At 46.6% G+C, this 12573-nt stretch overlaps 1 protein-coding gene across 5 annotated transcripts in view; it reads left to right on the top strand.

The window, feature by feature from the left end:
* arhgef28 (Rho guanine nucleotide exchange factor 28) overlaps window positions 1-12573 on the top strand; it is a 170323-nt gene that overhangs the window by 71644 nt on the left and 86106 nt on the right. For all 5 annotated transcript variants that reach the window (XM_033018665.1, XM_033018662.1, XM_033018660.1 and 2 more), the window contains one exon: window positions 5160-5338. In XM_033018665.1, coding sequence (XP_032874556.1) covers window positions 5160-5338 — 179 coding nt within the window. The remainder of the gene's footprint in view (window positions 1-5159; window positions 5339-12573) is intronic.

Genomic DNA, 12573 nt, shown 5'->3' with positions numbered 1-12573 from the left:
GGATGGCACGCAACCAAAATCTTTTCACAGTGCCTCAGTACACGTGACAATAGACTAAAGTGCTAAATTCTGTGGTACTTGATACAATTAATTGTCCTCTCCCTGTGTGATACATCATATATTAATGTCATTTGGAGGACATAGTGACATCAGCATATGGGATATGAGCACTAAGTTAGGGGAATTCCTTGCGGTTAGAGTAGAATAAGGCATGTACTCTTACTCGAAGCTCCTACTTCCCCTAACTGTTATTATAAGTAGAACCACAAGCAGTCTAGCTGTAACCATGACCGACTTGGGATAGACTGCAGAGTCCGCAACTGCCTTCCTGCATTGACTGCATGGAAATCTGCTTGGACAGCTTCACCCTTTTGGCTGAAGCCTTGTGTCTCTGCTATGACCTAAAAGTGAGGTCAATGGAACAGAGATGACACCGGCTCCATTTACTGTATGCACCAAAGCTGCGCACATGGCTACAGATTTAGCAGGAAATAGTCTTTGGATCATGAAAAGGTGAGGGCAATTGGCAGGATCATGCTAAAGATTTGGTCTGAAGATTGACGCAAAATGCTGGAGTAACTCAACAGGACAAACAGCGTCTGAGAGTCTGTGTAATTAGCTCGTTCTAAGCTTCCCCCCAGTTTAGTTTCAGTCAAAAATCACTGAGTCGAGCACTTGCGTAACTAATTTTAATTTTGACAAAACACAATTACAGTTCCCACTACTATACCTAACCACCGTGGGTTCGATCCTCGTATCTGCCTGACCAAGCCCTCTTTAGCCTCGCTCAAACAGAGACACTCCAGAAGGTCACGCGGTCATAAGCGTTCTCCCAGACGATTGACACAGGACCTCGTGGGAGCGGTCTTTTATAGGTCCCCGAACCTTGAGGGGACCTTTATCTACATGGTGGTGGTCTTTTTACAGTCCAATAACAGATATTGATTAACCCAGTACATGATAGACATTTTCCCAACCCAATAATACAGTAACTAATACAATGTATTCAAATGGAGCTTCTGAAAGGAAACAAACATCGCAACATGTGCCTTAATATTCAAGAAACCCAGACAAGGCTCAATACTTAATCCAATCAACATCTAGCAAAGTAAAGCTTTGCAACAATATGTACAATGTGTATGTCTGGTTTGCATTCATCCAATCCATTCCATGCAATTTGCACCTAATTGTCAGGATCTGCAGATGTTTCATTCTCTTCCTGCAGCTCTTATCTAGGCTCTAGACAAACTGGCACCATTCTGCAGCTTGTCCTATTTCTGCAGAAGGCACATTTAAATTGACCAAATGGCCTTGCAGCCCAGAAGCCTTTACTCAATTTTAGTGTCCTGGCCTATCCAATTTGGCCAGAATTAACATCTGAAGAAGGGTCTCGACCCGAAACATCACCCATTCCTTCTCTCTAGAGATGCTGCTTGTCCCGCTGAGTTATTGCAGCATTTTGTGTCTATCTTCGATGTAAACCAGCATCTGCTAGTTCCTTCCTACGCAAAGGGTTGGCCTAATTGTTCAAGGGAGAACAAATGAGACCAAACCTTAAGTAAAATCCTGTCACTGGCCCTTTCTTGTTCATCATCCATGGGCTGTTTCATGCAAAATCCATAGCCATATGCTCAGCTTCTATATATACACTAACAGAAGCCAGTGTCACCTCTGCTCCATTGACCTCACTATTATGATGCTGGTGTGACTCTACAGTATATGAAGTCACGACTTTCTTTTGGAGATTATTTGGAGACTATAGTTCTAATTCTTTGTTTTATTCTCATTGAGTGCGTCCCCATTTTGGTTTCAAATCGAGTTCTAGAACCATGGCATATTGTTTGACCTCAAGCACATGCTTCAAACCTCATAATTTTGCAACACAATTATTCCTTTCGCCTGTATCCAAAATCTCTGTTCCTTTCTTGTTTCTCCCTACTGCGTCAACACAAGCAGAGCAGGCATGTGGTGTGCTTGCCTTCATCAGTTGGGGTGTTGAGCAAATAAATCACATTGCAGGGTGGCCCAGTGGTGCAGCGGTAGATTTGCCATCTGACAGCACCAGAGACCCTGCTTTAATCCTGACTACGGCTGCTCACTTTATGGAAGTTGTAAATTCCCCCTGCGACTGCTGGGTTATCTCCGGGTGCTCCGGTTTCTTTACACACTCCAAAAGCATACAGGATTTTGGGTTCATTGGCTTTGGTAAGTTGTAAAATTGTCCCTAGATCGTGTAGGTTAGTGTACGGGTGTTCGCTGGTCAGCATGGACTTAGTGGGCGAAGGGCCTGTTTCTGCGCTGTAACTAAAGCTGTATAAAATGTGGGCACATTTGGAGTATCGTGTGCAGTTCTGTTCATCATATTATAGGAAGGATGTAGGGGCTTTGGAGAGAGTGCAGAGTTAAGGGCCTGTCCCACCATCATGCGATTGCATGCGTCTAGCGCGACCAAACGTGGTCGCTTGTGGCGTATGGCCTCGCGGGGCCGGTCCCACTTCGATCGGCGGAGGCCTATGGAGTTGTGTGGGTCTGGTGCCGACATCACGCGGGACTCCAAAAATCTTGCACTGTCCGAAAATTCCGCGTGACAACGGCCTGTCGGCCCGCAGCCACATTGAGGCCGTACGCAGCGTCTCGATGGGCATACGCAGCGTCTCGACGTCGTACGCAGCGTCTTGATGGGCGTTCGCAGCGTATCAACGTCGTACGCAGCGCCTTGATGGGCATACGCAGCGTCTCGACGTCGTACGCAGCGCCTTGATGGGCGTTCGCAGCGTATCAACGTCGTACGCAGCGCCTTGATGGGCATACGCAGCGTCTCGACGTCGTACGCAGCATCTTGACGTTGAGCGATGAAGTCACTGGCCGGCGTGCCGTTGCGTGATGACGTAACCGCCCGACGCCGTGCGACGTCCAAATTCAGTCGGCCCGCCTCCTGCCCAGCTGATTGGTGAGTATGATGTCGGGCCCAGCCCCGCACAACTCCATACGCCTCCGTGGTTCGAATTGGGACCGGCCCCATGAGGCCGTACGCCTCAAGCGACCATGTTTGGTCGCGCTAGACGCATGCAATCGCATGCTGGTGGGACAGGTCCTTTAGGTTCAAACTTGGATGAGTTTCTGATGCGTCAAAGACTGAGAGGTGACCAAGCAGAAGTATATAAATGTTAAGATCAGTTTAGTTTATTGTCACGTGTACTGAAAAGCTGTTGTTGTGTGCTATCCAGTCAACAGAAAGACAAAACATGATCCAATTACAGTGTATATAAAGGAACTGCAGATGCTTGAAAAATCGAAAGTAGACAAAAAATGCTGGAGAAACTCAGCGGGTGAGGCAGCATCTACGGAGAAAAGTAGGCGACGTTTCGGGTCGAGACCCTTCTTCAGACTGATGTTGGGGGGGGCGGGAAAAAGAAAGGAAGAGGTGGAGACAGTAGGCTATGTGGAAGAGCTGGGAAGGGGAGTGGAAGGAGGGAGAAAGCAAGGACTACCTGAAATTAGAGAAGTCAATGTACATACCGCTGGGGTGTAAACTACCCAAGCGAAATATGAGATGTTGTTCATCCAATTTACACTGGGCCTCCCTCTGGCAATGGAGGAGGCCTAGGACAGATAGGTCAGATTCAGAATGGGAGGGGGAGTTCAAGTGCTGGGCAACCGGGAGATCAGGTTGGGTCATGCAAACTGAGCGGAGGTGTTGGGCGAAGCGGTCGCCGAGCCTACTCTTGGTCTCATCGATGTAAAGGAGGTGACACCTACGACAGCGGCTGCAGTAGATGAGGTTGGAGGACAATAGACAATAGGTGCAGGAGTAGGCCATTCGGCCCTTCAAGCCAGCACCGCCATTCAATGTGATCATGGCTGATCATCCCCAATCAGTATCCCGTTCCTGCCTTCTCCCCATACCCCCTGACTCCACTATTTTTAAGAGCCCTATCTAGCTCTCTCTTGAAAGCATCCAGAGAACCTGCCTCCACTGCCCTCTGAGGCGGAGAATTCCACAGACTCACCACTCTCTGTGAGAAAAAGTGCTTCCTCGTCTCCGTTCTAAATGGCCTACTCCTTATTCTTAAACTGTGGCCCCTGGTTCTACACTCCCGCAACATCGGGAACATGTTTCCTGCCTCTAGCGTCTTAACAATCTGCCTTAACAATCTTATATGTTTCAATGAGATATCCTCTTATCCTTCTAAACACCAGAGTGTACAAACCTCTGCCTCACCCGGAAAGACTGTTTGGGTCCGTGGATGGAGTCGAGGGGGGAGATAAAGTGACAAGTGTAGCATTTCCTGCGGTTGCAGGGGAAAGTACCAGGGGAGGGGGCGGTCTGGGTGGGAAGGGATGAATTGACCAGGGATTACAGTGGATAGATACGTACATGATAAGAGAATAAGTTTAGTGCAAGGTAAGTCCGATCAAGGATAGTCCAAGGATCATCAAAAAAATAAATAGTAGTTCAGCACTGCACTCCGGTTGTGGTAGGATGATTCAGTTGCCTGATAACAGCTGGGAAGAATCTGGTGGTGTGCGTTTTCACACTTCTATACCTTTTGCCTGATGGAAGCGCCCGGAGAAGAGGGCGTGGCCAGGGTGCGACTCATCCTTGATTATGTTGCTGGCCTTGCCGTGGCTGCGTGAGGTGTAAATGGAGTCAATAGGATGTTGGTTGGTGTGAAAGTCTGGGCTGCATCCATAATTCCCTGCAATTCTTAGAGGTAGACAGTATTTTCTCAGCGTGTAAAAATGACAAATACTGGAGGGCATAGCTATATGGCGAGAAGGGCAAGATTTAAAATAAATTTTCCTGACAAGTTATGTTTTACATAGTGGTAAGGTGCCTGGAACACACACAGTATTTTCAGGAAGTGGTGAAAAGCAACATTGGAAATACTTTAGACAGACAAAAACAAACAGGAAATTGAGTGATATCAATTTGGTGCAGGCAGATCTATGGTTTAAATTGGTATCAGGGTTGGCACAGACATCATAGGCCGTTCTATGTTGTACTCAAAATATTGCTGCTGCTAGAGGGAATTCTTTGGAGAATAGAATATAATTCATTTAAATCATAACTTCAGGACCACTTGATATGCTTCATTCTAAATTGCATTACACTTCTTTCTGTTTATTCACCTGACCTTTTCACTTGTTCCCACCAGGACCAGAAGCCTGCAGTTATCTTACTGCAGAAGTTAATTGTCCGTGAAGTTGCAAATGAGGAACGAGGAATGTTCTTAATCAGTGCTTCATCTGCTGGGCCCGAAATGTACGAAATACACACAAGCTCAAAGGAGGAGAGGAACAATTGGATGAGACTGATTAGAATGGCAGTGGAGAGGTACGGTGTTATGCATCAGTCCCACCATGGATTGCTTGTTTGTTTGCAGAATTTTACACATATAGTTTATAGCACAGTTTAAGTTCTGCCTTAAATTGGGCTTATTGTATCCATTGGAGACCCTTTCCTCCAGGCACTGATGGTGATAAATTAGAAAGGCAAATGCAGTCCGAAGATCAGCACCTCATGTTTCGCTTGGTTAGCCTACAACCCAACAGCATGAACATTGTATTATCTAACCTCACCTACCCTCCTCCTTCTCTTCCACTCAGTCCCCCCCACCACCAACTCCCCCCCCCCCAAACCCCCACCCCATGCACCTTTCTTACCACTTCCCCTGCCCTTGTCATCCAATTCCTTTCCCCTCTCCATTTGCTCATCTCTACCACTACTCTACATCTCCCATTTACTTGTTCCTCCCTCCCACTCACCACCCTTCCCTCTGGATCTACATTTCACTCCCTTCCTTATCAGATTCCACCATGCGCTCCCTTCTGTCTTCTCCGCTTATCACCCCCAGCCTTAGATACTGTCTCCACCCATCACTCCAACCCCTGGGGGTGTTTTGGATGAAAACATCTACATTTTAATTCATTATTCAACTGTGTATATTTTTATTGTATACTAGAGCAAGTGTAGACCCATTGGGTCTGCTCCCCCAACGCACCCGTTCCCTACCCGTAGCCCCCACGGGAGGCGTTGTCCTCCAACTCGAGCAGTTCCCGAACGTAAGATTCCAGCACTCCCCTGCCTCCCTGAGCAGTGGACTTTAAAAAAAATTCCAATTGCACTTCCCCTGCGTGTTGCAATAGCAATTTGCCCTCCCCCTCCGGTGTAAAATTCAGAGTGTTCTTGTGTCGTCACTGCAAGCCAAGCCACTGTGACATCATTAGTTGAAGCTTTAAATTCAGTCTTTTTTAATTCAAAGTCTTTAGATTTTTTAAACTTTAATCAGTAATAATTCGAAAAATGAAGCATAAAATGTTCAGTGAAAGTGATCTCTGCCTAGATGGGAAAAATGCGAATCAGAATATGTAAATATTTTGTTAAAGTTGGCATTTTTAAAACCTTAATCGCAAATAACGTCAAATATAAGATGAAATCTTCAGTGAAGCTGATCACTGCTAGCCGAGCCATTGTGATGTCATCAGTGAAAGCTGATCGTTTTGAATTCAAAGTCTTTTGATGTTTTTAAACTTCTCACTTTTGATCAGTAATAATTCGAGAAATAAAGCATAAATTGTTCAGATAAAGTGCTCTGCCTAGAGGGGAAATATGTGAATCAGAATATGTAAAAAAAACTATCGTTACCGTATCGTGTTTTTGCAAGGATGTAAAGACAACCATATATACACACACATATACACACATACAAGATCAGACTTTTAATAAGTATTTAATGATTCACCCTTAATCTGATTAATGATCCTACTTTCATAAAAACAAATGTCCTCTTGCAATTTCCTAAGCAATCTGGTGTAGTTCCAAAAGTTCCAGACAAGGAGTGAAAGGGATTTGTAAAGTGTAATCTTACATTGTGTGTTCAAATACCTTCTGCTCAACCACCTTCGAGAATGTTTACCCAAGATTTGTTGGATCAATAGGCATCTGTTTTTTTGCATAAAGAGCCTTTGATTTGTAATTTTAACTTTCTGTGTCTGAGGAAATGTTAAGGTGAGGAATAGTCTTACAAAACATTTTTTATTGGTATTTCTAAAGTTACTGTACACATCTCTCTTAAATATTTTTCCTGCATAGTTCATTTGTCTGTGCTGGTAGCCCTTACCCCTTTGCGCTAAAACACAAACAGAATTGTTGGAAGAACACTTCCAAACAAGTGTAGGAAGGAATTGTAGGCAGATGCAGGTTTAAAGCAAAGATACTCAAAATGCTGGAGTAACTCAGTGGGTCAGGCAGTGCCTCTGGAGAAAAGGAATAGGTGACGTTTTGGGTCTGAAGAAGAGTCTCGACCTGAAACGTCACCTATTCCTTTTCTCCAGAGATGCTGTCTGACCCGATGAGTTACTCCAGCTTTTTGTGCCTGTCTTCCAAACAAGTGTTGGAAGAATACAATCAAGTAACATCTATGGAAAGAGAAAGTCGTTAACATTTCAGCTCCATTTCCTGTTCTTATTTTATATTTTCAACCTCCTTAGATGTTTTGGTTTTCAGATCAGAGAGTCCCCTGCTCGGCATCTGCTTGGGACAAATGTCAGTGAAGACCATCGCATCTTTTTTTCAAGATTTTGGCACTTGCGCATTTTATAAAGTGGAGGATAATTGCCTCAGCTGCACCACAGCCATCTTTCGGTGCAGCTGCACTAGGAATGAAACCCTAGCCATATAAGAAGGAACTGACTAGGAACACCCCTCTCACTGCATGGGATCCATCGTGTCCTTCTCCCATGGGCCTTGCAGGAGATTTAGTCAAGAGCGTATACTTACATACACGCACACACATAAAAAACAAACAATAATAGTTTAGATAGGGATACAGTGCGGAAACAGGCCCTTTGTCCCACCGAGTCCGCACCGACCAGCGATCCCCGCATATTAACACTATCCTACACACAGTTGGGACAATTTACACTTATACCAAACCAATTAACCTACAAACCTGTAAATCTTTGGAGTATGTGCTGGATTGATGCACAATGAATGCATTAATTTAATGGCATAACATATGTAAGGAAAGACATGTACTGATTGCATAGCAAAAGGATTTGAGTATAAGAGCAGGGAGGTTCTACTGCAGTTGTACAGGGTCTTGGTGAGACCACACCTGGAGTATTGCGTACAGTTTTGGTCTCCTAATCTGAGGAAAGACATTCTTGCCATAGAGGGAGTACAGAGAAGGTTCACCAGACTGGATTCCTGGGATGTCAGGACTTTCATATGAAGAAAGACTGGATAGACTCGGTTTGTACACGCTAGAATTTAGAAGATTGAGAGGGGGTCTTATAGAAACTTACAAAATTCTTAAGGGGTTGGACAGGCTAGATGCAGGAAGATTATTCCCGATGTTGGGGAAGTCCAGAACTAGCGGTCACAGTTTAAGGATACGAGGGAAGTCTTTTAGGACCGAGCTGAGAAAATCATTTTTCACACAGAGAGTGGTGAATCTGTGGAATTCTCTGCCACAGAAGGTAGTTGAGGCCAGTTCATTGGCTATATTTAAGAGGGAGTTAGATGTGGCCCTTGTGGCTAAAGGGATCATGGGGTATGGAGAGAAGGCAGGGATGGGATACTGAGTTGGATGATCAGCCATGATCATATCGAATGGCTGAACAGGCTCGAAGGGCCAAATGGCCTACTCCTGCACCTATTTTCTATGTTTCTATGATTGTATTGTTTCTCCTATATAACTTCATGAATGAAGTCAATTTGTGAAATAAAAAAACTCGAAATTGGCCGTGCAAATCCTGCGTTTCTACTACTGACAATTTTCTGGTGACACCTTGTGGTAAGTGCACTTCATAAGAAAACAGTTGAGAATAAAGAAATTGTATTTTATAATGTACTGGACCAAGTGGGACCCATTGGGTCCCGTCCCCTCAACGTGTGGTTCCGGTGGTGGAGGGGGTGGACTGTGGCGTCACACGCACACTAACCACCCCCCACACACACTGGGGAGGGGGGAAGAGGGTGGAGTGGGGGGAGAGGGGGGTAAAGGAAGGGGAGAGGGGGAGGGTGGAGGGGGGCAGAGGGGGGGAGGGAGAAGAGAGAGGAGGGGGGAGAGAGGGGGGGAGGGAGGGGTGGGGGGAGAGAAAGGAGCGAGAGGGGAGAGAGAGGAGGGGGAGAGAGGAGGGGGGAGAGAGAGAGGAGAGGGGAGGAGGGAGATGGTGGGAGAGGAGGAGGGAGTAGAGGAGGAGGGGGGGAGAGGAGGAGGGAGTAGAGGAGGAGGGGGAGAGCAAGAGGGGGGGAGAGGAGGAGGGGGGGAGAGGCTGAGGGGTGGGGAGAGGAGGAGGGGGGGAGAGGATGAGGGGGGCCAGGCAGGCGAGTGGGCTGCGAGGCCACGGCGAGCGGGCGGCGGAGACTCCAGGGAGGCCGTGGGTGCGATCTGAGGACGGTCAAAAGCAGCGGAGGGCCGGCTGATCGTAGCTTCCGTGAGGGGAAGCCCACCCACCCGCGTGACAGACGATCGGGCGGGGGAGATGGGGAGGAGGTCATCCCCCTTGACGGCCAGAGATCGCCAGGTGGGATCGGGATCACCAGCGAGGAAAAGCCGGCACGATTCCCCGAGTCCCTGCGATCGACGGAGGAATCGCAGGTCTTCATAGACGATCTCTCCCAGAGGGAGTAATAGCCGCCAAGGCCACCTTCCCACCGTGCTGTCCCGCACCCTCACCTGCGCCCGCGCGGTGATAACGACTGCAGCCGCCATGTTCTAGAACTTCAAGGAGCCCAGCGGAGCATGCAGCACGACCTGAGCAGCAGTTTTAAAAACGCTAAGTGACAAATTTAAAGAAGTGAAAGTTAATAAGCCAAGAAGTACAGAAGACAGAACAGGGATGACGTCACTCTCAGCGCGAGCAAAGGCAGGCAGTCAGATCCATTGTGACATCATCAGCAAAACCATCTCGTTTATTTCCTAAGTTATTTGAGATTTGTGAACATTTTCATGAATAACTCGGGAAATAATGCATGAAATTTTCAGATAAGGCGATTTTTGACTTCACAGTGTAAATCTCCATCGGAATATGTAAATATTTCACCGTTAGAGCGTCGTGTTTTAGAGGAGATGTGAAACGCACATGAGCATCACACACACAAATAAATACACATCCAAGATCAGAGTTTTATATATATAATAGATTTAATTAGGATAAAATCATGGAGCGTGAATGGTGGAACTTTTACATATAATTTATTATAGACAATAGGTGCAGGAGTAGGCCATTCGGCCCCGAGCCAGCACCGCCATTCAATGTGATCATGGCTGATCATCCCCGTTCCTGCCTTCTCCCCATGTCTCCTGACTCCGCTATTTTTAAGAGCCCTATCCAGCTCTCTCTTGAAAGCATCCAGAGAACCTGCCCCCACCGCCCTCTGAGGCAGAGAATTCCACAGACTCACCATTCTCTGTGAGAAAAAGTGTTTCCTCCTCTCCGTTCTAAATGGCTTACTCCTTATTCTTAAACTGTGGCCCCTGGTTATTATCTTAAGTAGGTTTGTAAAGAATCTGCCGTTTTATCTCTAAAGTATTTCCTACTTGTCAGTGGGGTCAGAGGTGATTTATGTTTCAACACCTTTTCCCTGTCTATCCCTTAACCCTTGGTTCTCAAAAATAGATCAACGCTAGATTTATAATTGTAATTGACTTCGTATCATGCAGATAATCGTCCCGAACCATCCTCTGGAAGAAGATATCTTTCCTAACTTCAGACCTGAAAGCCCTGTCTTTAATTTTTACACTTTGCCGCTTCACAACAGAAATATTTCCTCCACCATTATATGGGAAGGTTGGATTTTGATGTCTAATTAATGACTCATGAAAATTAAACCTGCAAGAAGAACCAAGACATTCTGATTAGCAATGAATTGTTCTTGCTTGCCAGCCTCGCTCACCGTTATCCCAATCACTCAGGCCACACTTAATTAGTGCATGTTTGCTGCGAGCAAAAACTTCCCGGGTGAAGTGACCTGATCTCTATTGACAAGATCCTCTGCTGCCACAGGATCTTTTGCTGCATTCATTGTTCTCTTCAGGGTGGGGCCAATAGGCAAACCTTCCTTTCCTCCCCATCTCCTCCTCCTCCCCCCCCCCCCCCCCCCACCCCCCACCCCCGTCCTCCCAAATACACACACAAATTAAAGATTAATAATGTTTACAGCAAACTAAAACACTCTTGGTTTGTTAACAAATGTATCAGATTTGACAGCTGCAGTCGGAAGAAGGGTCCCGACCCGAACCGTCACCCATTCCTTCTCTCCAGAGATGCTGCCTGTCCCGATGAGTTAAGCCCCTGTCCCACTTAGGAAACCTGAACGGAAACCTCTGGAGACTTTGGCCCCCACCCAAAGTTTCCGTGCGGTTCCCGGAGGTTGCAGGTAGTGGAAGCAGGCAGGGAGACTGACGAAAACCTCCGGGAACCACACGGAATCCTTGGGAGGGGCGCAAAGTCTCCAGAGGTTTCCATTCAGGTTTCCTAAGTGGGACAGGGGCATAACTCCAGCATTTTGTGTCTATCTTTGATGTAAACCAGCAGCTACAGTTCCTACACAGCTGTAGTAACATAATAATCAGTTGTTAAAGTAATCATAAAAATAAACATTTCTCTAGCATTCTGAAACTTTCAGAAATATTTCAAAGGCATCTTATACTAATCTATTCGATTATTTTAAAATGTTAACGTAATAAAAAGGAAATCAATTAAATAATGTAATGAGCCTGTCCCACTTGGCGATTTTCTTTAGGCGACTGCCGGCGACTATCATAGTCGTAGTAAAAACCGGCGACAACCTATGTCATCCTGGCGAGAACCTACAACAGCACCTACGTCACGCTACGCTCATTGGCATCAAACTCACTGTCGCCGAAAAAGTTTCAACAAGTTGAAAATTTAGCGGCGACCAGAAAGATGCTACGACTTTTTATGCGACTAAGGAGACTACTCCCAGCGACCTCCAGCGAACATGTGGCGACAAACTAGGCGCCTATAGTTGCCTAAAAACATCACCTAAGTGGGACAGGCCCATAATACAATACAATAATACAATACAATTCAATTTATTGTCATTTGGACCCCTTGAGGCCCAAACGAAATGTCGTTTCTGCAGCCATACATTACAAAACAAAAAGACCCGAGACACAACACAGGGACCCTCGGGCTCCCGGTGCCGCCGTCCGCCAAACCCGCAGTTGCAGCCTCCGAATCTCCGGAGGTCGGGTGGCAGCAGCGCTCCACAACAGCTCCACCCGCTCCGGACTCGGCCAGCCCCGTGATGGTGAGTAGTCGGCAGCTCCGCAGCTGGAACCCCAGGTCGTTCCTGTTGGAGGCCGCTCCACGTTGCAGCCCCAACGACAACGGTGACCCGACAAAGAAAAGGTCGGGTCTCCCGTGCAGGGGAAAGATTTTAAAGTTACCCCCTCCCCCCCCACACCACCCCCACCCCCCCCCACACACATACCCCAACAAAAAAAATAACAAAAACTACATAAAATCGAGACAAAAAATAATAAAACACAGACGGACTGCAGAGGCCGCTGCTGACAAGAGTCGCGCCGCCCACCT

Source organism: Amblyraja radiata, chromosome 3 (genome assembly GCF_010909765.2).
Source record: "Amblyraja radiata isolate CabotCenter1 chromosome 3, sAmbRad1.1.pri, whole genome shotgun sequence".
NCBI classification, from domain to species: Eukaryota; Metazoa; Chordata; class Chondrichthyes; order Rajiformes; family Rajidae; genus Amblyraja; species Amblyraja radiata.
Note: the sequence above shows the minus strand (reverse complement) of the source record. Positions and strands in the feature narration are given on the sequence as shown.